Source organism: Aotus nancymaae, unplaced genomic scaffold (assembly GCF_030222135.1).
Source record: "Aotus nancymaae isolate 86718 unplaced genomic scaffold, 86718_ANA_hifiasm-v0.15.2.pri h1tg000106l, whole genome shotgun sequence".
Classification (NCBI taxonomy): domain Eukaryota; kingdom Metazoa; phylum Chordata; class Mammalia; order Primates; family Aotidae; genus Aotus; species Aotus nancymaae.
The window spans coordinates 828,509-853,663 of record NW_026988521.1 but is presented as its reverse complement, the minus strand read 5'-3'; the positions used below and the strand labels follow the sequence as shown (position 1 = coordinate 853,663).

Genomic DNA, 25,155 nt, shown 5'->3' with positions numbered 1-25,155 from the left:
CTCCTGGCCCAGATGCCGGTTCCTCCCCAACTACACCCAGGTGCGGCAGGGCAGGCGGGACGGTGGAGGAGGAGGGAGGGGCAAGTCCCACGCGGAAGTCAGGCAGGAGTGCCCGCCACGGGCAGCCACTCTCCCGGCCGCCGGCCCCAGCCCCGGAACTCCAGCCGCAGCCAGCATGCAGGTGAGTCCCTTGCTACAAAGGGTCCACACCTGTGCTGCCCCCAGCCACGCCCCAGCCACCGGGCCCCAGTCGCCTGCCGCCAGCCCCACCTGGAAGACTCCTGTGGGGGGGTCCCTGCAGGCTGCCAGGTCGGGTGTGGGCGAGACCCCAGCAGAGCTCGGCTGCCTCCTGGACCGCTGGGGCACGCTGTGGGTCGGAAGCGCTGGAGGAGGGCGGCTTTCCTCCGTCCAGCCCGGGATTCTGAGGACACCAGGGCCGGGCTCTTAGCAAGTGTGTGGGACTGGAAACCCTTCCCAGAGTCCTCAATACAAGATGGAGAGAGCACGCCCACCCGGGCCGGGGGCTGCTGGTGAGGACCCCAGACGTGGCGGCTTTGCCTCGCAGCTGGCCCCTAAGCGGGAGGGGGCTGAGGACTCCAGGCAGGCTGCCCTGGGGTTGGGAGCTGCAGAGTGGCCAGCAGGCTGTGGGGTCTCTGCTCCCCAAGGAGCCCTGCCCCAGGCACAGGTGAGGACCGACCGCTGCTGCTGGATTCCAACTCAGGGGCCTGGGGTGCAGAGCAGAAGGGGGGTGCAGGAGAACAGGCAGGAGGACATCCTTTCTCCCCTCTGCCAGTGAGGAGGTCACTTGGGGCCGGGCCAACGCCTGGGCGTGCCAGCTCCTGGTCGGCCCGGGGAGGAGGCAGTGCCGAGGCGGAGTGAAACCAGCCTCCCTGCCGCCTCCCTGTGTGGGCTGCGCAGGCAGCCTCTGGTTCCACCTCTGCCCAGGGCTCTCCTCGGCCCTCCACATCCAGCCCTGACATCCTGGCTGCTCAGCCCAGCCCCTGATGCCCCTTGGCCTGAGCTCAGGGTCCCCTCTGCCAGCCCCTTCCTCCCATGCTGGGGTTCGAGGAGAGACTTGGGGCTGGCTAGGGGCTGTGGGGAAGCAGCATCTGGTTTGCCCTAAGTGAGAGCATTAGCCCTTGAAAAAGGGCGGTGGCGCATGCCTGTAGTCCCAGCTTCTCTGGAGGCTGAGGCGGGAGGACTGCTGGAGCCAGGAGTTCTGGGCTGTAGCGCTGTGCTGATTGGGTGTCCACACTGAGTTCAGCCCCAGTATGGTGACCTCCTGGGTGCGGGGGACCACCGAGTTGCCTAAGGAGGGGTGAACCGGTCTAGGTCGGAAACGGAGCAGGTCAAACTCTCGTGGTGATGAAAAAGGACAGTTGCAGACACAGGGAGGACTTGGTAGTCCCAGCTCCAGGCTGGATCTGGGCATGCCTTTCCTCTGCTCTAACCCCTTCTGTAGCTCCCCACTGCCCCCTGCTGAAGTGCAAACTCTCCGGCTGCCCAAGCTGCCTTCCCCGATCGGCTTCTGCCGACCTCCAGCCTCCCCCCCCGGCGGCTCCCTTTCTGCCCTTTCTGCTTCTGCAAAGGTGGAGTGTCAAGGACGGAGTCCCTGGAAGGACTAAGACTCAGTTTCCATAGGTGCTGAGTGCTGAGTCACCAGGAGTAGTAGCTACCAAGTCCTCCTTGGAGGTGCTGAGTGTTGAGTCCCTGGGAAGTGCTGACTGCTGAGTCCAGATGCCAATTGCACCCTGCCCCTCAGGGTCTGCCCACACACATTCTTTCTCCCAAGAATGCTGCCCTCATTTTCTCAACCTCTGCCAACCTCTTGCCCTACAATGCCAAGCTCCATGCCTCCACATCTGCCAAGTAGGCCCCCGCCATGTCCTCAAACACCACGCACTGCCTGGGAGGGCAGCAGGCAGGTCACCCCATCAGTGTCTGGGTGTGGATGGGCACGAGAATGGGTGAACTGACAGATGACAGACCGGGCGGCTGGAGGGGAGTGGGGGATGCAGATGACGAGCTTGGGGGCTCAAGGAGCAGAGCCAGGTGGGGAGGACTCGCTCAGAGGGCCTGTGGCCGGGCAGAGGCCAGGTGCTCTGGTTCACGGGGTGGGCCTCTCTGTACGTGGGACGACCCTCAGCGGATGACGAAACTGCAAAGTATTCAAGGGGCGGATCCCAGAGGGCCCGGGATGCCGGCAAAGGGGCTCGACACGACCTCAGGGGAGATGAGGTCCCAACACTGTCCGTGCACACCTGGGGCGATGTGTATCCTAGGACCTACTAGCCAGGTGTGCTTGGGAGAGGGCTGGGGTCCATCTCCTCTGCCTGTCCCAGCCTGGAGGCTGGACTGTGAGGACGGATGGGCCGGACCCCCAGCTCCTTCCTCACACTCCAGCCCTGGGGAGGGAGGGTCCCTGTGGGACCCTAGAAGCTTCCTCATTGGGAGCCAGGGGCTTGCCCACTGGACCCTGGCCCGTGCCCACAATGTGGTGCCAGGCCCCCCACCCACTCCCTGGGGCCCTGGATCACTGGGCATGTGGCCTGTGAGGGTGTGGGGCAGGAAGGACGGGAAGGACGACAGTGTCTCTGGTTCCGTCCACCTCTTCCCTGTGTCTGCACATGATCGAGGGGACTGTGAGCAGGGGTGAGGGGTACCCTGCTGTACACACGAGGAAGCTAAGGCAGGGGGTCTTGCGGTGGTGTCAGAGCCAGGGTCTGGCCGGCTGTCTGCCCAGAGCTGGCCTCCCTCTCTGGGTTTGCAGACGGCAAGGCTGGCTGAAGCCTCAGAGGCCTGAGACTGAGTGTGTAAGGCCAGCCTCTGTCACTGCCCTGCCATCTGGAAGCCTGTCGGCCCACACGTGGCTTCCCAGAGGTGGGGCCCATGGACTGGGGACATGGGGGTCCCAGACCCCTCTCTGTGGACAAACCAACCCAACAGTCTACTTGGCTGGAAGTGGAAGTGACTTCGGGTCGTCCAGCCCCCACCTGTGAAGGCTCTGAGGGCAGAGCAGAGAAGCCAGAGCCCTGTGGCTCCCTGGACACTAGCCCTCAGGACAAACGGACAGACGGACAGACGGACGGCCCAATCCCGGGGGCTGGTGGCTGTGGCCCCGGGACCGGCCGGTGGGCCCAGTGTTTGACAGCAGAGTCTGGGAGCCTGAGGCCTTTCTGTCTGTGGGTGGGGGGCTCCCCCTGTCTGTCTGTGGGTGGGGGGCTCCCCCCGTCTGTCTGTGGTGGGGGGCTCCACCTGTCTGTCTGTGGGTGGGGGGCTGCCCCTGTCTGTGGGTGGGGGGCTCCCCTGTCTGTCTGTGGGTGGAGGGCTCCCCCGTCTGTCTGTGGGTGGGGGGCTCCCCCCGTCTGTCTGTGGGTGGGGGGGCTCCCCCGTCTGTCTGTGGGTGGGGGGGCTCCCCCCATCTGTCTGTGGGTGGGGGCTCCCCCCGTCTGTCTGTGGGTGGGGGGCTCCCCCTGTCTGTCTGTGGGTGGGGGGCTCCCCCTGTCTGTCTGTGGGTGGGGGGCTCCCCTGTCTGTCTGTGGGTGGGGGGGCTCCCCTGTCCGTCTATGGGTGGGGGGGCTACGCCTGTCTGTCTGTGGGTGGGGGGCTCCCCCTGTCTGTCTGTGGGTGGGGGGCTCCCCCTGTCTGTGGGTGGGGGCTCCACCCGTCTGGCTGTGGGTTGGGGGGCTCCCCCCATCTGGCTGTGGGTGGGGGGCTCCCCCGTCTGTCCATGGGTTGGGGGGCTCCCCGTCTGTCCGTGGGTTGGGGGGCTCCCCATCTGTCCGTGGGTTGGGGGGCTCTCCATCTGTCCGTGGGTTGGGGGGCTCCCCCCGTCTGGCTGTGGGTGGGGGCTCCCCCCGTCTGGCTGTGGGTGGGGGGCTCCACCCGTCTGTCTGTCTGTCTGTGGGTGGGGGGCTCCCCCTGTCTGTCTGTGGGTGGGGGTGCTCCACCTGTCTGTCTGTGGGTGGGGGGCTCCCCCGTCTGTCTATGGGTTGGGGGCTCCACCCATCTGGCTGTGGGTTGGGGGGCTCCCCCCGTCTGGCTGTGGGTTGGGGGGCTCCCCCCGTCTGGCTGTGGGTGGGGGGCTCCCCCTGTCTGGCTGTGGGTGGGGGGCTTCACCCGTCTGTCTGTGGTGGGGGGCTCCCCCTGTCTGGCTGTGGGTGGGGGGGCTCCCCCTGTCTGGCTGTGGGTGGGGGGCTCCCCCTGTCTGGCTGTGGGTTGGGGGACTCCCCCATCTGGCTGTGGGTTGGGGGGCTCCCCATCTGGCTGTGGGTTGGGGGGCTCCCCCTGTCTGGCTGTTGAGGGAGCTTCCACCTGGTAGCCCTTGTGCTTCTGCCCCTGTCTGAGGGAGCAGCTAAGGGCAGCCAGGGGCCATCATGGTCCCCAGGTGTGCGTGTAGCTCTGTTTTGGGGTGGCGGACTCCCTGTCAGCCCAGGAAGGTGATGGGGGCTTGGGCCAGTCCCAGCCACACCCCATTCCCCCGGGGAGACTGGTTCTGCCGTTTCCAGAGGCGTGTGGTCATCGCCCAGTGCTGCACGATACCTTTGGTGGGGAGGGGTTTTCTGTGCCTTATTTCTGGGGCTAAGGATGGCTTCCCTCCCCGACCTCTGAGAGTGTTCCCCAGGGACGGCCCCCCTCCCCAGGCTTCTCTGAAAGTCCTGCCTGGCCTGGGGTCCCTGCCTGGTCCCTTTCTTCTCGGGGGTCTGGGCTTATCCTTTCAGCTTTGGGCCCAGGCTGACGTGACGGGTCTCTAATTTCAGCCTCTGCCAGAGGAGTTGTGGTTCTGGGCAGGGGAGGGACCCTCACCCAGGGTCTGAAGCCAGGCATGTGAGGGGTCGTTCCCTCACTAACCCCTCTAACACGACACTCCCTGGACCCCTACAGAGGCAAGCCACAGAGCCACTGCCGTGACTCCCACAGCCCCCAAGCCACCAGTCCCCTCGGGGGAGGCCACCGTCTGCACTGAGACAGAGGCCTCCCCTGCCTGGGCAGGTGCCACACCCTCCCTGCATCTCCATCTGAAGATGGAAGTTTCTCCTCTGACCCGGGATGGGGGGAAGTTTCTGTGGCCCACCACACCTGTGTGCAGGTATCTGCCTGTGAGCTGTGGGGAGGACCAACCAGGGGCTCAGAGGCAGAAGAACCGTTGGCCTAGGAGGGGGCAGAAGGACCAGGTGAGCCCCGTGGGCCAACCGGGGTGAAAACCTCCCTGCCCAGGAAGGCTGCAGTGTGGCACTGGGCTCAGCTGGCGTCTGCGCGGGCCCAGGTCCCCATGACAGAGGAGACGTCTGCATGGGCCCAGGTCCCCGTGACAGAGGAGGCATCTGCATGGGCCCAGGTCCCCGTGACAGAGGAGGTGTCTGGATGGGCCCAGGTCCCCGTGACAGAGGAGGCGTCTGGATGGGCCCAGGTCCCCGTGACAGAGGAGGTGTCTGCATGGGCCCACCTTCGTGACCAGGGCACCCGATGCCTTAGAGCCTCAGTCCCCAACCTTTCTGGCACCAGGGGCTGCTTTCAAGGACAGCGTTTTTCCAAGGCTGCGGGTGTGGGGGCTGTTTCGCGTTAGATCATCAGGTGTTCGAGTCTCACTGGGAGCGCACATCTGCGCTCCCCGACCCGCCAGTGACTCTGATGCCACGACCTGTCTGATGGGAGGCGGGGCTCAGGCAGAAATGCCGCCCGCCCTCCCGCGCTCACCTCCTGCTGTGCCGCCTGGTTCCCAACTGGTGTGGACCAGCCCCCCCGCCAAGCGCCTCCCATCCTGTGGTCACTTGGATGCCTTTCGTGGCTTTCGTGGTTGAGATGGTGGCTGGAATGGGAGGCCTCTCCCGGAACCGGCAGCTCCTGGTGTGCGGGTCAGGGTGGGCGCTGGAGGGCAGACCTGGACCAGGGCAGCAGACTTAGCGACACAAAGTAAGAAGCAGACACCCAGTCAAGCTGAATGTCAGATAAATAGCAACGATCTTAGTGTAGGTGTGGCCTGTGCATTCACTGAAACATACTTCGTTATGCTGTGCTGTGCTACAGATGCTCTGCTAATACTACACCAGACTATGTTAACACTCTACTAATACTAACAGTATACTACAAATACTCCACTAATACTATACCATGCTAACACTGTACTAACACTGTAAAATAATAGATTAATACTCTAATGCTACAGTATACTACCACTGTGCTAATACTGTATGAATGCTAATGCTATACTACAAATACTCCACTAATACTATACCATACTAACACTGTACTAACAATGTAACATCCTAGATTAATACTCTGATGCTACAGTATACTACCACTGTGCTAATACTGTACAAATACTAATACTAATACTGCAAATACTCCACTAATACTATACCATGCTAACACTGTACTAACACTGTAACATCCTAGATTAATACTCTGATGCTACAGTATACTACCACTGTGCTAATACTGTACAAATACTAATACTGCAAATACTCCACTAATACTATACCATGCTAACACTGTACTAATACTATAACATACTAGATTAATACTCTAATGCTACAGTATACTACCACTGTGCTAATACTGTATGAATACTAATACTATACTACAAATACTCCACTAATACTATACCATACTAACACTGTACTAACACTATAACATAATAGATTAATACTCTAATGCTACAGTATACTACCGCTGTGCTAATACTGTACAAATACTAATACTGCAAATACTCCACTAATACTATACCATGCTAACACTGTACTAACACTGTAACATCCTAGATTAATACTCTGATGCTACAGTATACTACCACTGTGCTAATACTGTACAAATACTAATACTATACTACAAATACTCCACTAATACTATACCATACTAACACTACACTAACACTGTAACATAATAGATTAATACTCTAATGCTACAGTATACTACCACTGTGCTAATACTGTACAAATACTAATACTATACTACAAATACTCCACTAATACTATACCATGCTAACACTGTACTAACACTGTAACATCCTAGATTAATACTCTGATGCTACAGTATACTACCACTGTGCTAATACTGTATGAATACTAATACTATACTACAAATACTCCACTAATACTATACCATACTAACACTGTACTAACACTATAACACACTAGATTAATACTCTGATGCTACAGTATACTACCGCTGTGCTAATACTGTACAAATACTAATACTAATACTGCAAATACTCCACTAATACTATACCATACTAACACTGTACTAACACTGTAACATACTAGATTAATACTCTAATGCTACAGTATACTACCACTGTGCTAATACTGTACGAATACTAATGCTATACTACAAATACTCCACTAATACTATACCATGCTAACACTGTACTAACAATGTAACATCCTAGATTAATACTCTAATGCTACAGTATACTACTGCTGTGTTAATACTGTACAAATACTAATACTGCAAATACTCCACTAATAGTATACCTTACTAACACTACACTAACACTGTAACACACTAGATCAATACTCTAATGCTACAGTATACTACCACTGCGCTAATACTGTACAAATACTAATACTAATACTATACTGCAAATACTCCACTAATACTATACCATGCTAACACTGTACTAACACTGTAACATCCTAGATTAAAACTCTAATGGTACAGTATACTACCACTGTGCTAATACTGTACTATGCTGCTGCTGTTATCTGCAAATGAAGTGTGACTTGGTAACTAGGTGGCCTCTATTTTACCTGGCCGCCCTCAAGGGCCACCTGTCTCAAGCAGTCAAGTGAGACTTTCTGGAGGAGGCAGGTCTTTAGCTTGGCAAGCATGTGGCCGGGAGAGGGGAGGGCTGCAGGGGCAGGGACTGGGTGTGATGCAGCCAGAGACAGCATGGAGGCTGCCTCAGTCATTCACAAATATCAGGGAGACACTCAGAGGCCCTCCAAATTCACCTCTTCCAGATGGTTCTCGTGTCCCCGTGTCTGCTGGGATGTGCCTGAGGCAGTCACCTGCGGGAGCCCGTGCACAGCGCCCTGCGGGCACTCACCTCGCCTGCGGCAGGTCCTTTCTGTGTGAGGACAGCACGATGTCCTCCGTCTGCCCAGCCCCCAGGGGCCTGACGTGAAATCCGGCTTCTGGGAGTGCCCTTGTCTGCACCTCCAGGGGCAGATGGGCCATACCAGGCACTAGGACCGTTCAGTTTTAAACACTGCAAAAAGTTTCCAGACCCACGCTCTGATACACACAGCACCAGGAGCTTCCCCCAAGCCGCCGGTGTCGTCCTGTCCTCTGACCTGCGTCTCTTCCCCCGTCGGTTGCTCACCATGCTCCGCTTCTGCAGGCTGCGTCTTCCCTGCTGCATTTGCAGGCGTCCACACGGTCCTTTGCGGGCCCTTTGTAGCAGGCCCTGCCCCGCTGGGCTGTCACCGCCCACAGCCATCTCCTTGGGACTGTTTGCTGTTTTCGTTGTGGGGAGGGGTGGTATGTCGCCACGTGGTCGGCTGCAGGAACCCGCCAGCAAGGGGCATCTCACCCCAATCACATCCTGGCATCCCTTCCTCTTCCCTGAACCCCCAGGGCGAAGAGAACCTCCAGATCCTGGTGGAGCCTGAAGGGGACAGCTTCCCGCTGATGGAGATCAGTCCCTGTGAGGTGGGTGTCCGTGGGCCCCTCCCGGGCCCCGCCTGGCCCTGCCCTGCCCCTTCGCCTGCACCTGGCCCTATGCCTCCTCCTGCAGACCGAGGCCTCCGAGCAGTGGGACTACGTCCTCGTGGCCGACCTTCGCACCCAGACGGACCCCCGGCAGGTGCAGCAGCAGCGGCAGTTCCTGGAAGAGCTCAGGAGAAAGGGCTTCCACACCAAGGTGGGCTGGTGCCCAGCGAGGGGCAGGGGCGTGGGGCCCATCAGGGGAGGAGCCACCGCTGAGGATGTGGGGGAAGGTTTTGAGGTGGCCCCCCACCCCCAGATGATAAAGGACCAGAAACAGGTGTTCTTCGGGATCCGTGCCGACAACAGCATCTTCGACCTGTACGGCAGTCTCCTCCTGGAGCCCGAGGGTCCCGCCCGCCACACCGAGCAGGCTGAGGCCACGCCTGTCCCGGTCACCACGAGGTGAGAGACTGAGCCCAGAGCCGCGGCCGGGAGGACCCCTCGCCACCTGCGTGCTTGGTCCAGACCGAGCAGGAGATAGTGCCAGGCTCCGGGTGCCACCAAGGCAAGACAGCCACACGGTCTCAGGGCACGGGCCCCGGGTGTGAGACCCACCAGCTGTGTGAGCCTCAGCTTCCCGTCCCGATAAAGGCTTCTGACATTTCTCGCCTCTCGGCGCGTTCTGAGGGCTCCATGTGGCTGCCTGCGTTCCTGGGACAGAGTCAAAGCCAGCCTTGAGGGGTGGGCAGGATTCACAGAGGCCCAGAGGCCCCTCCTGCACTAAGGCCAGCATCTCCTGAAGGCCCCTCCTCTGCAGGTCCAATGCCCCTCCCCGGACCCTGTCCCTGGCCTCCCAGAGGCCCAGCAGGGAGAGCCTCCTTGCTCCCCAAGCCCCTGCTTCTCCCCAGTCCTCCAGCCCAGGAGAGAGGCTCGAAGCCGGGCCCTCCACGCCCCCCTGACCTGCTCAGCCCTGTCCAGGCCCCAGGGGCTCAGCCCGCTTGGTGGACCAGCCAAGGACATTCCTGGTACTGGCTACGAGGCAGTGGACGGGCATTGTGAGCAGAGAGCTGTGGGTCCTGGGGAGGAGCGAGGGGCATCAGAGCGGGGAGGTGGCTCGAGGGTCTGAGGGGAGCTGCTGTGGGGGGCGTGGGCCTGAGACATGCCCTGGGATGTTCAGGAGCCATGTCTCTCAGCATGAGGAGCGGCTTGGAGCCCGCCTGGCTGTGCTGCTCCCTGGCCATGCGGCCTTGGGACGTTCCTTTCCTAAGCCTCAGTCCTGCTCAGGCAGAACAAAATCGCTCACAGGGTGTAGGGAGGGTTTGTGTGTTTAACAGCTGGGTGTGCTCTGGACACATGGGCCTGCAGGTGGGGGTAGGGTTGGAGGTGGGGGCTGTGGGCTGGGAGGGGACGGAGCCCCCAGAGCAGCCCATCCTGGAGGCCGTGGGGCAGGCTGGATCCTGGGAGGGCTTTCAGTGGCGGGGTGGGTTCCTGGGTGAGTTGTGGATTCTGGGGTCTGGTCAGGGCTGGCAGGTTGGGGGCTCTGCCAGGACGGGAAGGGGCCTGGGCCTGGCCAGACCAGAGGGCAGGTGGAGACCTGGAGGCAGGGTCCACTGCGGCCACACGCAGCCACCCTGTCCCGGCTCTTGGGTCTCAGAATCCGAATCGTGAACTTCGTGGTCCAGAAAAACAAGACCTCAGCTGGCAGTAAGTGCAGGGCAGGGTGGGGTGGGCACAGAGGGGGCTGGTGGTTAGGGTGGGGGTGGGCACAGACAGGGCGCTGTGGGCGGGGCAGGGCTGGGCACAGAGGGGGCTGGCGGTTAGGGTGGGGGTGGGCACAGACAGGGGCATGGTAAGGGCAGGGTTCTCCCAGCACCTCACTCCCCCGACTTGTGAACTCCTGTGACCCACAGAGACATTCGAGAATTTGGTGAAGGACGGGGTCTTCGAGGCCAGGTTTCCCCTACACAAGGTGAGGGGTGGGCCAGCCGGGAGAGGGCCCTGGGGCGGTGTTCCGGGATGGGAGCTCTCACTCCCTGCCACCCGAGCCAGGGTGGAAAAAACCTGAAGACGTGGGCGCAGTGGAGGGGCATGTTCCGCAAGCAGCCAGTGGACGATATCAGGTAAGGTGGCCACGGCGGCCACAGGACCCTCACACCCTCCACGGAGGGCCCCACCCTGCAGATGCCCCCACAGACCCACAGAATCCCCCACACACCACCCGGAAGCCACCACCCCACTGCGGATGCCCCACCCCTGTGGACGCCCACACATGGCCATGATGCTCCCACGCCCCCCACACCGCCGTGGACGCCCCCACACCCCTACACCGCCACGGACGCCCCCACACCCCCACACCGCCACGGACGCCCCCACACCCCCACACCGCCACGGACGCCCCCACACCCCCACACTGCCACGGACGGCCCCACACCCCCACACCGCCACGGACGGCCCCACACCCCTACACCGCCGTGGACGCCCCCTCGCCCGCAGATGTGCTCCCCATTCAGACTCACTGACGCCACCAAGGCAGAGTCCCGCCTCCCCCACCCCGTCCTTGCCCCGCCGCCCCCGACAGCCCCACCCCCCGCGGAGCAAGCCTCACCACGGCTGCCTGCAGGGACTACTTCGGGGAGAAGGTGGCCCTGTACTTCGCCTGGCTGGGCTGGTACACCTACATGCTGGTGCCAGCCGCCCTGACGGGCCTCGTGGTTTTCCTGAGTGGATTTTCGCTGTTCGAGGCCAGCCAGATCAGGTGGGCTGCAGCGCGCACTGGGCGTGGGGGGCCGGGGTGGGCTCCGCTGCCAGGAGGAGCCACGGCAGCCTCACCCTGCCCTATAGCAGGGAGATCTGTGAAGCTCACGACATCCTCATGTGTCCCCTCGGAGACCACAGCCGCAGGTACCAGCGGCTCTCGGAGACCTGCACTTTTGCCAAGGTTTGTCGCCTCCGGGCACCCCAGGGCCTGAGAAAGATGGGCGAGGTGCACCCACCTGAGGTGGGGAGGCCAAGGCCTGGAGCCCTGCAGAACTGCTCAGCTTCCCCACGGGGGCCCCGGCCACCCACCCTCTCCCCGGCTCACCCCCTCCCCTCCCTGGCTCACCTCCCCAGCTCCCAGTTCATCTGGGCCCTGCTCTGGCCCCTTCTCCCTGGCTCACCTCTCCCACTCCCCAGCCCCCTGCGTCCCCACTCTGGCCCACTCACCAATCTCTTGGCCCACCCGCCCCCTCTCCAGCCTCCCGCCCCCGTCTCCCTGGCTTGCCGGCCACTCACCCTGCTCACCGCCCCCCTCTCTGGCCCACCCACCCCCTCCAGCTCACCCACCTCTTTGACAACGATGGCACGGTGGTGTTTGCCATCTTCATGGCTCTCTGGGGTGAGTTGTTGCAGGACGCCTCTGCGGGGCAAGGGGAAGGGCCAGCCCGGATCCAAGGCCCCCCAGAGTATGCACTGATGCGCCCCCTTCCCCCGGCCACAGCCACAGTGTTCCTGGAGATCTGGAAGCGGCAGCGAGCCAGCGTGGTCCTGCAGTGGGACCTCTACGTGTGGGACGAGGACCAGGTGAGGTGGGGCGGCCCGGAGCTCTGCACAGCCCAGCTACGCCTGACGTGTCTGAGGCGTGTGTCCCTGTGTTTCCCCATGTGTGGGTCATGTGTCCCGTGTCTCCACGTGTGGGTCGTGCGTCCCGTGTCTGTCTCTCCATATGTGGGTCGTGTGTCCCGTGTCTGTCTCTCCACGTGTGGGTCGTGTATCCCGTGTCTGAGGCCTGCCCTCCACTCTCCGCAGGAGGAAATGGCACTTGAGCTCATTAACTGTCCCAGCTACAAGCCGCAGCTGCATGAGCATTCCTACCTGCGCAGCACCGTCATCCTCGTCCTCACCCTGCTCATGGTACGCAGGGGATGCCGTGGTGGGGATGGAGACCGGCTGCACGCCCTCTCCGCCCTCCCTGCCCCCACGCCTCCCATCAGCCCTACATCCCCCCACCCCCACGCCTGCGCCCTCCCCGGGCCCGCGCCCACCGCAGCCGTCCCACAGATCTCTCTCATGATCGGCATGGCGCACGTCCTGGTGGTCTACCGAGTCCTGGCCTCCGCGCTCTTCAGCAGCTCGGTGCTGCCCTTCCTGGAGGAGCAGGTGACCACGGCCGTGGTGGTGACCGGGGCCCTGGTGCACTACGTGACCATCGTCATCATGACCAAGGTGGGGCCGGGAGCGGGGTGGGCCGAGCTGGGGTCCGCGGGGCCGCAGTGAGTCATTCGGAACTCTCCTCCGCAGGTCAATAAGCTCGTGGCCCTGAAGCTTTGCGACTTCGGTGAGAGGACGACCCAGATCCTCCCGGGGGACCCGGCGGGAGGACTCAGGGCTGGAGCCTCGAAGCTGCGGTCAGAGGCCGGGGAGGGGGCTCTCCGCTGAGCAGGGAGAGAGGTGAGGGCCTGTCCCTTTCCAGAGAAGCCCCGGACCTTCTCGGAGCGGGAGAGCAGGTTCACCATCCGCTTCTTCACGCTGCAGTTCTTCGCCCACTTCTCTTCGCTCATCTACATCGCCTTCATCCTGGGCAGGTAGGCCGGCGCCGGGCCCCTTCCAACCAACGCAGGGGGCTTGTCCCACTGCCTTTGACGTGGTGATGTCCATTTCTTTAATTTTAAAAACAGGCCGGGCACAGTGGCTCACACCTGTAATCCCAGCACTTTGGGAGACTGAGGCGGGCAGATCACCTGAGGTCAGGAGTTCGAGACCAGCCTGGCCAAGGTGATGAAACCCCATCTCTACTAAAAGTACAAAATTATGCGGGCATGGTGGCAGGTGCCTGTAGTCCCAGCTACTCGGGAGGCTGAGGCAGGAGAATCACTTGAACCCGGCAGGTGGAGGCTGCAGTGAGCCGAGATCGCACCCCTGCACTCCAGCCTGGGCAGCAGAGTGAGACTCTGTCTCCAGTAATAATTAGTGCTGAGAGCAATTGGAAATCCGATGTAGAGGCCTGTGAGGGAAGCCCCCAGCGAGCCCAGCCCCTGAACCCCAGGCCCAGCGGGGGCGTCACGGCCGTCGGCAGTCTTCCAGGCCTTCTCGTGCGTTTGCGCACACAGAGCAGCGCTGGCAGAAATGGCTCTGTCCTGAGAATAGTTGCGCTTGCTCTTTATGCTGAAAGGGCACTCGGGTCCGCCTTTCCATACATCTTCATAGATATACACACACATATATACATACGCAAATACACACACAGAGAGAGCGCACGTGAGACAGAGTGAGCGACAGGGTCTCGCTCTGTCGCCAGGCAAAGTGCCGTGGCGCAATCTTGGCTCACTGCAGTCTCAACCTCCTGGGTCTCCTCAGTAGCTGGGATTACAGGCACGCACCCCCACCCCCAACTAATTTTATATTTTTTGTAAAAACGGGTCCTCGCCGTGTTGCCCAGGCTGGTCTTGAACTCCTGGGCTCAAGTGACCCTCCTGCTCTGGTCTCCCAAAGTGTGAGGATTACAGGCGTGAGTCACTGCACCGGCCAAAGGTACAGATTGATGGGACTAGAAAGGGTCATTTCACTAATTAGGAGGCGAGGTGAGAGGCATGCGGCTGCAGCTCTACCCTACCCTTGTTTTTTGAGACGGAGTCTCGCTCTGTCGCCCAGAGCTGGAGTGCAGTGACACAATCTCTGCTCACTGCAACCTCTACCTCCTGGGTTCAAGCAATTCTCCTGCCTCAGCTTCCCAAGTAGCTGGGACCGCAGGTGCACACTGCCGCACTCGGCTAATTTTTGTATTTTTTGTAGAGATGGGGTTTGGCCACGTTGGCCAGCCTGGTTTCGAGCTCCTGACCTCAGGTGATCCTCCATCCTCGCCCTCCCAAACTGCTGGGGTTGCAGGTGTGAGCCACCACACCCAGCCCCGTAGATGTTGGTTCCTGACCCCCATCTGTCCTGGGAAAGGCATGCGCCATGGCTTGCTGTGGGCCACGTCTCTCCTGGTAGGGCCTCTCACTCTGGAAGTTCCTGGAGGTGAACCCTGATCTCCCGTCTGGAGGCAGAAGAGTGCTGCCTGTGTGCAGAGAGGCCAGCTGGGGCTGGGGAGGACAGTGGGGGCCTCAGTGTCAACTGGTCCAACCCTGCGTGCTGAGTCCTTAGCTGTTCAAACCCCGAGTGAGCTTCTAGTCCTCCTGGGGGGCTTTGTGGTCAGGTAGGAGGCCCAGGGAGCCTTCCAGCTGGGTCTGCATGCCCCCAAACCAGCAGAGGTACCCAAGTCCTGAGGCTTCCTGGGGATCCTGGCAGGCTGGGTTGCTTCCTGAGTGTCTCCCCCGAAAGCTGGATGTCTTGAGGGGCCTGTAGGCCGCCCCGATTCCCTTCCACCTATATGGTGATACCGGGAAGTGAGTGTCAGCAGCCTGTTTTTATTTTATTTATTTACTTTTAGAGACAGTATCTTGATGCATTGCCCCAGGCTGGAGTACAGTGGTACAATGAAGGGTCACTACAGCCTCAGACTCCTGGTTCAAGCAATCCTCCTGCCTCAGCCTTCTGTGTAGCTGGGACTACAGGCATGTGCCACCACGCCTGGCTAATTGGTTGTATTTCTTGTAGAGACGTGCTTTCTCATGTTGCCCAGACCGGTCTTGAAGTCCTGGGCTCAAGCAATCTTCCCACCTTGGCCTCTCGAAGTGCTGGGGTTACAGGTGTGAGCTAGCATGCCTGCAGCCAGCCATTTTAATTTCAAGTTGGGAGTGTGCATTTACGTTAATATAGATACTGCTAAACAGACGTGCAAAAAGGCTGCGTCGGTCACACAGCCACCCGCAGGGTACGAAGCCACACGTTCCATCTTGAGCTGACAGGCAGAGTCTTTTCATTTTGTAAAAGTGCCTTTAAAAACTGCTGGTGAGGCCCAGCATCTTTCTGGATATCGAACACTGTTCTTGGCTGTTCATATCAGCCGAGCATTTTCGTTAGCTTCTTGTAGCAACAAAGCCGTGTGTGTGTGTGTGTGTGTGTGTGTTCCTTCCTTCCTTCCTTCCTTCCTGCCTTCCTTCCTTTTTCTTTTCTTTTCTCTTCCTTCTCTTTCCCCTCTTTCTTTCTTCCTTCTCTGTCAGTTTCTTAAAGTTATGGCATGTTTGACTTTGCGTCATATTCAGAACATTTGTTGTACAGCTCTGTTTTTCCTGGAGTTTTGTCTGCCTTCCAATCCATTTCCCGGGGTTTCTAATTGCCTTTTTCTCCTGAGCACCCTCATCACAGCCTGTCTCTAGTACACCGCGCATCGCACGGAGCCTCTTTTCCTGGAGATCTTCCTTGCGAGCCCTCCTCCTACCCACACGCCGCAGGCTGCTCCAGGCCCCTGCAGAGCTCTCTTCTTGGACTTCCTTCTGCTGCTTTCCTGGGTTAGGGCCACTCGTTCCTGAATTCCCAAGCCACCTTCTTTCTTGGTTTTTGCTCTTATTTCCTAAAAGATGTCTATTTGGTAAACTTGCTGAATTCTCCCATGTGTGAAAATGTCACGATTCTACCCTTGCTCGTGAGCGTGACGTGGCTGGGTGTAGCAATCTCAGTTCAAGATAATTTTCCCTTCTAGAAGTCGAAGGTCACTGCTCTGCTGCCTTCTAACATGCAGAGTGGCTGGTGAGAAGTGTGTGGAAACCCTTATTTTTTCTTCTGGAAGCTCCAGGACCTTCTCTTTAAGCTGGGGAGCCACACAGAGTGGGTTTCTTCTTTGTCACTGTGCCGGGCAATCCGTGAGCCCTTCCAGTGGAAAACCTGTGTCCTGTCTTGGCTCATTCAATTTTAGTCTTAAACGTTTTTTTTTCCCCTCAGGTTTGGTTTTAAAAATGTTTTCCTTCTGCCCTCTCTCTCCATGGAGCTCCTGGCCCTTGGGCTCGCTGACCACGTTCCGTTTCTCCTGCACCTCCCGGCTCTGTGTCTCCTCCTGCAACATTTGGGGAGATCTCCTTCACTTTGCCTTTTTCTCCATCCATTGATTTTTTTTTAATTTAACAATTAAAGTCTTAATTTCTAAGATTTTTTTTGTTCCCTATTTATTTTTTAGTCACAGCATCCCTTTCATGGTTTCCTTTTCCTTTTTTTTTTTTTTTTTTTTGAGACAGAGTCTCGCTCTGTCGCCCAGGCTGGAGTGCAGTGGCGCAATCTCAGCTCACCACAGCCTCCACCTCCTGGGTTCAAGTGATTGTCCTGCCTCAGCCTCCTGAGCAGCTGGGACTACAGGTACCTGCCACGATGCCCAGCTAATTTTTGTAGGTTTAGTAGAGATGGGTTTTCACCATGTTCGTCAGGCTGGTCTCAAACTCCTGACCTCGTGATCTGCCCACCTCGGGCTGGGATTATAGGCGTGAGCCACCATGCCTGGCCTTTGTGTTTTTATTTTCTTGAGGATATCAATTAGGTTTTCCTTCTCCCTAAGTTCTCATCTGTTCCCTAATGATCTCTTGTTTCCTAAAGGGTCCGTTTTTAAAAAAATCATCATCCTCTGCCTTACACAGCTGCTTTCCCTCTTGGGAGTAAATCTTTGTAGGGATTCACTCATATAAAGACTAAAGAACTGAATTGGTTTTTCCTGATGGATGAGATGGGTCTTTATAATAATAGCTACTCACACATTCTATCCTAAGTTCTAGCTATGTTCATTGACACATTCAATGTGCACAATAGCCCTCTAGGGCAGAGCTTCTCTCATGACCATTTTACAGATCAGATGACTGAGGACCAGAGAGGTTAAGAAACTGTCACCAGGTCACACAGCCAGTGGGTGGTGGAACAGTCAAAAACCACAAAGTCTGACCCTAGAGCTTAGCTGTAGAACACAGAGGTGTCTCTCGGAAAACAGAGGTGAAAAATGGATCTGGTTCCCATGTTACACTAGAGGCAAATTTTCTTTCTGACAATATGTTCCTTTATGGTTCTATTTTTTCATGCCACTTCTCATTAATAAATATGTTCAACTGTGGGCCAGGTGCAGTGGCTCATGGCTGTAATCCAGCACTTTGGGAGGCTGAGGCAGGCAGATCACTTGAGGTCAGGAGTTCAAGACCAGACTGGCCAACATGAAGAAACCCCGTCTCTACCAAAAATACAAAAATTACCCAGGCATGTTGGCGTGAACCTGTAGTCCCAGCTACTCAGGAGGCTGAGGCAGGAGAATCACTTGAACCCAGGAGGCAGAGGTTACAGTGAACTGAGATGGTGCCACTGCACTCCAGCCTGGGCGACAGAGCGAGACTCCATCTCAAATATATATATATACACACACACACACACACACACACACACATATACATATATATGTATATATATATTTAATTGTGATTTCCTTTAGATGTTTATGATTTCAAAATATTAAACATTTGGCCGAGTGCAGTGGCTCACGCCTGTAATCCCAGCACTTTGGAAGGCCAAGGCAGGAGGATTACCTGAGGCCAGGAGTTCAAGACCAGCCTGGGCAATGTAGTGAGACCCTCCTTCCTGCCCCTGCACATCTCTACAGAAAATAGAAAATTAGTTGTGTGTGGTGGTGTGGGCCTGTCGTGCCAGCTACTCAGGAGGCTGAGGTGGGAGGATCGCTAGAGCTGGGAGGTGGAGGCCACAGTGAGCCATCATCTCACCAGTGCACTCCAGCCTGAGTGACAGAGATCCTGTCTCAAAAACCAAAACAAAAAACAAAAAAAAATTAAACATGCAAATCCCTGATTTTCTTTTCTGCACAGGGCAGAGGAGGGAAGCCTGTTTGTTTTTCAAACGGCAGCCAGTTGTCTAGTCCCTAAACCACTCATGGACTAACCGTCCCCACCACCGCTCTTAACTTGAAATGCCTTCTTTGCCAGACACCAAATTCCACCCTTCACTTATCTGTTCTGTCTTTTCACGGATTCTGACGTTCCGGGGCTGGCCCCTACCGCGTCGGGTGTGATCCATTCTGCCTCGCTGGCCCCTACCGCGTCTGGTGTGATCTGTTCTGCCTCGCTGTTGCGTGGGGCTACCTGCTGTCCATCACTCTTCTCTTCTATTTTTTTAATGGTTATTTACATGTTTATTCTTTCAGATGAATGTCAGAATCACTTTGTCAAACTATCTCAAAATCCTGGGGGACTTAAGATTGTATCAGTAAAATGATACATTATTTCCAGGAGAATCACCGTAAGGATGAGCACAGCTTAGTGGCTTCAAAAGAACAGACTTTTCTCTCCCGGTTCTGCAGGCCACGAGTCCTAGCTGAGTCCCGCCGGGTGAAAACCAAGGAGCTGGCAGGGCCGGGCCGCTCTGGAGGCTCCAGGGCAGAATTCGTTTTCAGGTTCCGCTTGGCGCTTGGCTGCTCCTCCCTCGGTGGAGCTCACAGCGTGGGGCTGAGTCCTTCTGAGTCTTTCTGCGTCAGGACAGCTCCCATCTGCCCCCTGTCCCCACGTAGGGACCCCCGTGATTATACCGGGAAAACCCAGATAACCCGAGATAATCTCCCCGTCTTAAACTCAGCCGATTAGCAGCCTTAATACCTTTGCCATGTGAGATAACATTCCTTTGCCAGGTAAGAATGTAGTCAGCGCTCCAAGAATGAGCACGTGGACATCTTTGCAGCCTATCGCTCTGCCTACAAATACATCCTGCATTTTCTTTTCTTTTCTGGAGACAGTCGTGCTCTGTCACCCAGGCTGGAGCGCAGTGACACAGTCTCGGCTCACTGCAATGTCCACCTCCCGGGTTCAAGCAATTCTCCTGCCTCAGCCTCCTGAGTAGCTGGGACTACAGGCAGCTGCCACCATGCCTGGCTAATTTTGTATTTTTAGTAGAGACAGATTATTTCAAGGGTTTCACAGTGTTAGTCAGGCTGGTCTTGAACTGCTGACCTCTTGATTCCCCTGCCTTGGCCTCCCAAAGTGCTGGGATTATAGGCGTGAGCCACCATGCCTGGCCTCTTTTTTTTTTTTTTTTTTTTTTTTTGAGACGGAGTCTCGCACTGTCGCCCAGGCTGGAGTGCAGTGGCACAATCTCGGCTCACTGCAACCTCTACCTGCTGGGTTCACACAAGTCTCCTGCCTCAGCCTCCCAAGTAGCTGGGATTATAGGCACCTGCCACCATCCCCGGCTAACTTTTTGTATTTTTAGTGGAGATGGGGTTTCACTGTTGGCCATACTGGTCTCGAACTCTTGACCTTGTGATCCGCCCACCTTGGCCTCCCGAAGTGCTGGAGCCACACGCCTGGCCACATCCTGTGTTTTCTTACTGAAGAACAAGGTTCTCCATTCAAGTCTTCTTTCATGCTCCTTATTAGTTTTGTAGTTTTCTTCATTTAGGCCCCACAGATACCTTGTGGATTTCACTCCTGTTATGGATAAAGCGCTGGTGTCTGCCGGCCACTGATACTTCTCTCTCTCTTTTTAAAAAATATATATTTCTTTTTAAACAGAGACAGGGTTTCACCGTGTTGGTCAGTGTGGTCTCGAACTCCTGACCTCAGGTGCTCTGCCCACCTCAGCATCCCAAAGTGCTGGGATTACAGGCGGGAGCCACCGTGCCCGGCTGCCACTGATACTTCTCATGCCACGTTTCCCTGTGGCTTTGTGGCACACAGAAGAGCCAGTTCTGCTGGACATTAATTTTGTATCCACTTGAGCACTGGATTGATTTACCCACCCAGCTTTCAGTTATTTATTTTGGTTTTCCAAGTATATAATCCTATTTTCTAAAAATAGTAATTTTTTTTTTTTTTTTTTTTTTTGAGACGGAGTTTCGCTCTTGATACCCAGGCTGGAGCGCAATGGCGCGATCTCGGCTCACCACAATCTCCTCCTCCTGGGTTCAGGCAATTCTCCTGCCTCAGTCTCCTGAGTAGCTGGGATTACAGGCACGCGCCACCGTGCCCAGCTAATTTTTTTTTGTATTAGTAGAGACGGGGTTTCACCATGTTGACCAGGATGGTCTCGATCTCTTGACCTCGTGATCCACCCGCCTCGGCCTCCCAAAGTGCTGGGATTACAGGCTTGAGCCACCGCGCCCGGCCTAAAAATAGTAATTTTTGTCCTTTGCAAATGTATTCTATTTATACTTCGTATTTCTCGTGCCTGTTTGCAAGGAATTCCAGAACCGTGTTAAATGCTAGTTGTCGTGACCTACCATAGGAACGCTTGTGGGATTTCACCAGTGACCACGAGCCTGACGTTTGGTTTAAGGGAGTTCACATTTTTCTCGTATTATGGAAAGCTGATGATTTTAAACACAAAATAACCCAGCGTGCCGTTTCCACGAGGAGAAACCGAGGCCACTCCTAACAGACACCGTCGGGAGCCTGCGTGTCGCCTGCGCGTGGGCCACGTGTGGGGGCGGTCCGTCTGGGTGTGAGCGCCTGTGCCCCGCTCACCTGCAGGGCCTGCCTGCCTGTCCTGTTTCTTTCCTCCCCGCCTCTGTCCTGCTGCACCCACCCTGTCAAGAGGCAGGACGCTGCCCGCAGTGCCCAGACCTCCCCCCGCTCCACAGGATCAACGGCCACCCGGGGAAGTCCACGCGCCTGGCGGGCTTGTGGAAGCTGGAAGAGGTCAGTCACCCCCAGGCTTCACGCCCTGCCTCCGAGCCGCCCTGCTCCCCTGACCCTCCCGCAGCACCCCTCCCTGACCCCCTCCCGTCTGACCCCGCAGTGCCACGCCAGCGGCTGCATGATGGACCTGTTCGTGCAGATGGCCATCATCATGGGCCTAAAGCAGACGCTCAGCAACTGCGTGGAGTACCTGGGCCCGTGAGTGCCGCCCCCGCCCAGCCCCGGGAGCCCCAGGCCCCTCCGCCCTGCGCCCTCCCCACGCTGGCTCGCCCGCAGGTGGCTGGCGCACAAGTGGCGCTCGAAGCGGGCCTCTGCGCCCGCCCGGGACCCCGAGCTCAGGGACTGGCAGCGAAATTACCTTCTGAACCCCGTCAACACCTTCAGCCTGTTCGACGAGTTCATGGAGATGAGTGCGTGGGCGCTGCGGGGCGGGGTCCCCGGGGACGGGTGCGCGGGCGCTGCGGGGCGGGGTTCCCAGAGATGATCGCGGGGCGCCCGCGAGCGTGACCCCTACCCCGCAGTGATCCAGTACGGCTTCACCACCATCTTCGTGGCCGCCTTCCCCCTGGCGCCGCTGCTCGCGCTCTTCAGCAACCTCGTGGAGATCCGCCTGGACGCCATCAAGATGGTCCGGCTGCAGCGGCGCCTGGTGCCCCGCAAAGCCAAGGACATCGGTCAGGCCCGACGGGCGCAGGATGGGCGGGAACCGAGGCCGAGCTCAGCCTGTGGGCTTCTCTCTGGCCACCGGGCTCTCCTTGAAATAATCTTTCCGATCTCACCGTGCAGACAGACCCAGCCCTTCTCCAGAGGCCTTGGATGCGGGTTGAGCCTGGGTGGGAGGGTCGCGGGAGTGGGCAGGGCTGGGCGCTTTGTAGGCCCTCCCACAAACCGTCAGGATCTCAGAGGGGCTTGATGCCCCCAAGGGGGACCCAGATGCTGCCAGTGGCCTGTGTCCCAAGATGGGCCACACTGAGAGGGCGGGTAGCAGGGTAGTGACCGGGGCTGGGGTGCTGGACGTGGGGAATGGGGGAGGGTGTTGGGGAGGCCCCCAGTCTTGAGCCCAGGTTGCGAGGTCCTGCCCTGGGGTGGGAACCCAGGAGGTGGAGGGGCTCGGGGGCAGCTGAGAAGTTCAGGAAGGTGGAGGGGTGAGGATTCCTGGGTCCCTCGCTGTCCACCTCAGGGTGAGGGCGCAGGAGAGCTGAGGCCATGCTCTGCGGGGCTGGGGACTTCCTAGTGAATTCCGTGGCCCTGGAGCTGCAATGGGACGCCATGCATAGAGACGTGGAGGACCCCTTGTGGGCAGGTGGGGGCAGAGCCGGCCGAGGGAGGCCGGAGGATCCAGCCGCTTGCTCGCTGCTCTGTGCAGGGACCTGGCTCCAGGTGCTGGAGACCATCGGTGTGCTGGCCGTCATTGCCAACGGGATGGTCATTGCCTTCACGTCTGAGTTCATCCCTCGAGTGGTCTACAAGTACCGATACAGCCCGTGCCTGAAAGAGGCCAACTCCACAGTCGAGTGAGGCCTCCAAGTGTCTGGAGACCCCTGGGAAATGTCCTGCCACAGCCAAGCCCAGGGGGACTGGGGAGGACCCAGACTCTCTCTCCTGGAAATGGCTGGATCTGCCGGTTCCCCCTGGGACTTCAGTGAGGCTGGGGCCGGGGGTGGCCTGCAGGCCCTGGGCTGCAGGTCAAGAGTAACTGACCAGGACTGCAGTTGGGGGTGAAGTTCCCAGACTCGGCTCCCTGCCGATGTGGGGCCTGTGTGTCCTCTTCTGACTTATCCAGCTCCTCTGACGTCGAGGAGCCACCAGACCGCAGACTGGGTCCCCAGGGTCAGTCCTTGGCAGGGAAGGCGGCTGGTGATGTCTAGAGTCCCCGCAGGCCCCCGACCCCCCTGGATGTGAAGATGTGCTTGGCCCGGGGGCCCATCCCACTGGTGGCTGTCTGTGGTGTGGCCTCCATAACGCAGGCTAGAAGCACCCTGGGACCTGAAGGGGCCGCCTGGAAGCCCACCCCCGCCCACGCTCCTCTCCCCTCTCCCCAGCTGCCTCACGGGCTACGTCAACCACAGCCTGTCTGTCTTCTACACCAAGGACTTCCAGGACCCTGATGGGATTGAGGGCTCAGAAAACGTGACTCACTGCAGGTTTGGAACTCCCCCTCCCCCCCGAATGCCCTCTGAACTCCTGACCCCTGACCTCAGGTGCTCCGTTTCCCCAGGTACAGGGACTACCGCCATCCCCACCACTACACCCTCACCAAGAAGTTCTGGTTCCTCCTGGCCATCCGCCTGGCCTTCGTCATCCTCTTTGAGGTGAGCAAGAACCGGGGGACGCCTCGGAGCGGGTCGGGGCAGTTTCTCCAGCCCTCCTCCCCGGAGCGTCCGGAGCCCTGCGCCTGATCGTGCTGGGCCTCTCCTGTGCTGCTCCTAGCACGTGGCCTTGTGCATCAAGCTCATTGCCGCCTGGTTCGTGCCTGACGTCCCGCAGTCGGTGAAGAACAGCGTCCTGGAGATAAAGTACCAGCGTCTGTGTGAGAAGATGAGGGAAAGGCGGAGGCTGGGCAGGGTGCGGACGGGCCCTCAGCCCCCGACGCCCACCCGTCCCACCCTGGCCTCCATCTTCAGCACCAGGAGCACAGACGTGTAGGGCCAGAGCCCGTCCAGAGGCCCTGGCCCCCAGGAGCTGAGACAGTGCCAGCACCAGCGCACCTCCCACCGGCCTCCCACTCTGCGTGTGGAGGGAGCGGTGCTGTAAGAAGGCTGTGCCCATGGGGGCTGCAGGAGTTCCCTGTATGTTCAGGGCATCTGTGAGCCGCCGGCCTGGTCCGCCTGCTCCGTCTCTGTGGGGGCTCTCCAGCTTGGCACATCCTGAATTGAACTCTGGGTGACCCTGGGCACCCACAGAACTGGGAGTGGGACTTCTCAGGCACCCACGAGGCTGGAAAACTGGCCCAAGTTTCCTGGGCCGCTTCTGACTTGTGGGCCCCAGATTCTGCAGTGCCCCCATTCTGGGTGTTGGGAGGTGGCCTGAGCCGACCTCGCCGGCCTGTTCCCTTCGGCCAGCAGGAGTTTCCGTAATAAAATTAAACCTGTTTGTCTTGCTTTCTTGGCTTTGCTGGGCCCTGGGGGGATTATATCTGCCCTCGGGGATAGATGGGAAACTGAGGCACAGAGTGTGGAAGGTCTGGAAGCAGGTGAGGGGCAGCCTCAGGCCCTGACCCTTCTCCGGTAGGGAGGGACGCCTATGGGGGTCCTCTCGTCCCTGCACCTAGGGTGCTGAGGGTGACAAGAGAAGACAAGGGGTCACTTGGGGGTGGGGCGGGGGTCAGGACAGGCTTCCTGGAGGACAGGAAAGAGGTAGGGAAGTACGCTCTGAAAGGTCCCCAAGGCTCTGGGGTTCCGCGCACTGGTCGGGCTGGTTTGACCACTGGCCCCAGGCCCGGCGGCCGCGGCTCCCCGGCAGCAGTACCGAGTTCAGCGCCAGCCTCGGGCGCAGAGCGGGACGCTTGGGTCCGCCCCCGCCCTGACTGCGGGGCAGGGCCGCACCTGCTGCCGCCGCCGGGGCCGTCGCCGTTGCGCACCTGGCTCAGGTGAGCTGCCCTGCCCCCGCCCCGCGCGAGCCCCAGGTCCCGGCAGCAGGTGAGTGGCGGTGCGATCGGACCCGCGAAGGTGAGTGGAGGCCGCTGTCCTCCCAGGGCCACTCCAGGCCTGGAGTCGGGGGCCCAGGGCGCTGCTTGTCCCTGGGCGCGGTCTCTCAGGAAGCGGCTCGGAGCCAGGGAGGCTCCCGCGTCGCCCGGAAGCGCGAGCTCGCCCGCGTCCCGGCCCCTTCCAGGCCTGGGGAAAGGAGGGACGGTGCGCGAAGGGGGCTGGGGAGCCCTTTCCTCTGCCCGAACCCCGCGCAGGAGGACAGAGAGGGCCGAGGCGCGCGGGGATCCCACCTCCGTCCCCCGAGCCTGGATCCCGGCTCGAGACGTCCTCAGGCGCCG

General features: G+C 58.8%; 1 protein-coding gene across 4 annotated transcripts; it reads left to right on the top strand.

Moving 5' to 3' along the window:
* Positions 1-109: 109 nt before the first annotated feature.
* On the top strand, positions 110-24,272 carry ANO9 (anoctamin 9). 4 transcript variants are annotated; one of them, XM_064370316.1, is made up of 23 exons: positions 110-181; positions 8,578-8,652; positions 8,738-8,863; positions 8,966-9,111; positions 10,304-10,353; positions 10,560-10,618; positions 10,717-10,769; positions 11,270-11,404; positions 11,491-11,587; positions 11,965-12,025; positions 12,128-12,210; positions 12,436-12,540; positions 12,688-12,852; positions 12,928-12,964; positions 13,100-13,211; positions 21,113-21,170; positions 21,271-21,368; positions 21,447-21,580; positions 21,692-21,844; positions 22,537-22,684; positions 23,213-23,314; positions 23,389-23,482; positions 23,601-24,272. In XM_064370316.1, the coding sequence occupies exons 1-23, from the start codon at positions 176-178 to the stop codon at positions 23,814-23,816; spliced, it is 2,313 nt and encodes a 770-aa protein (XP_064226386.1). In that variant the 5' UTR covers positions 110-175; the 3' UTR covers positions 23,817-24,272. The 4 variants fall into 4 exon arrangements, 3 of the variants coding, with proteins under 3 accessions (XP_064226386.1, XP_064226385.1, XP_064226384.1); XM_064370315.1 differs by having other exon boundaries at positions 10,699-10,769; positions 11,494-11,587; XM_064370314.1 differs by having other exon boundaries at positions 10,699-10,769.
* Positions 24,273-25,155: the final 883 nt, after the last annotated feature.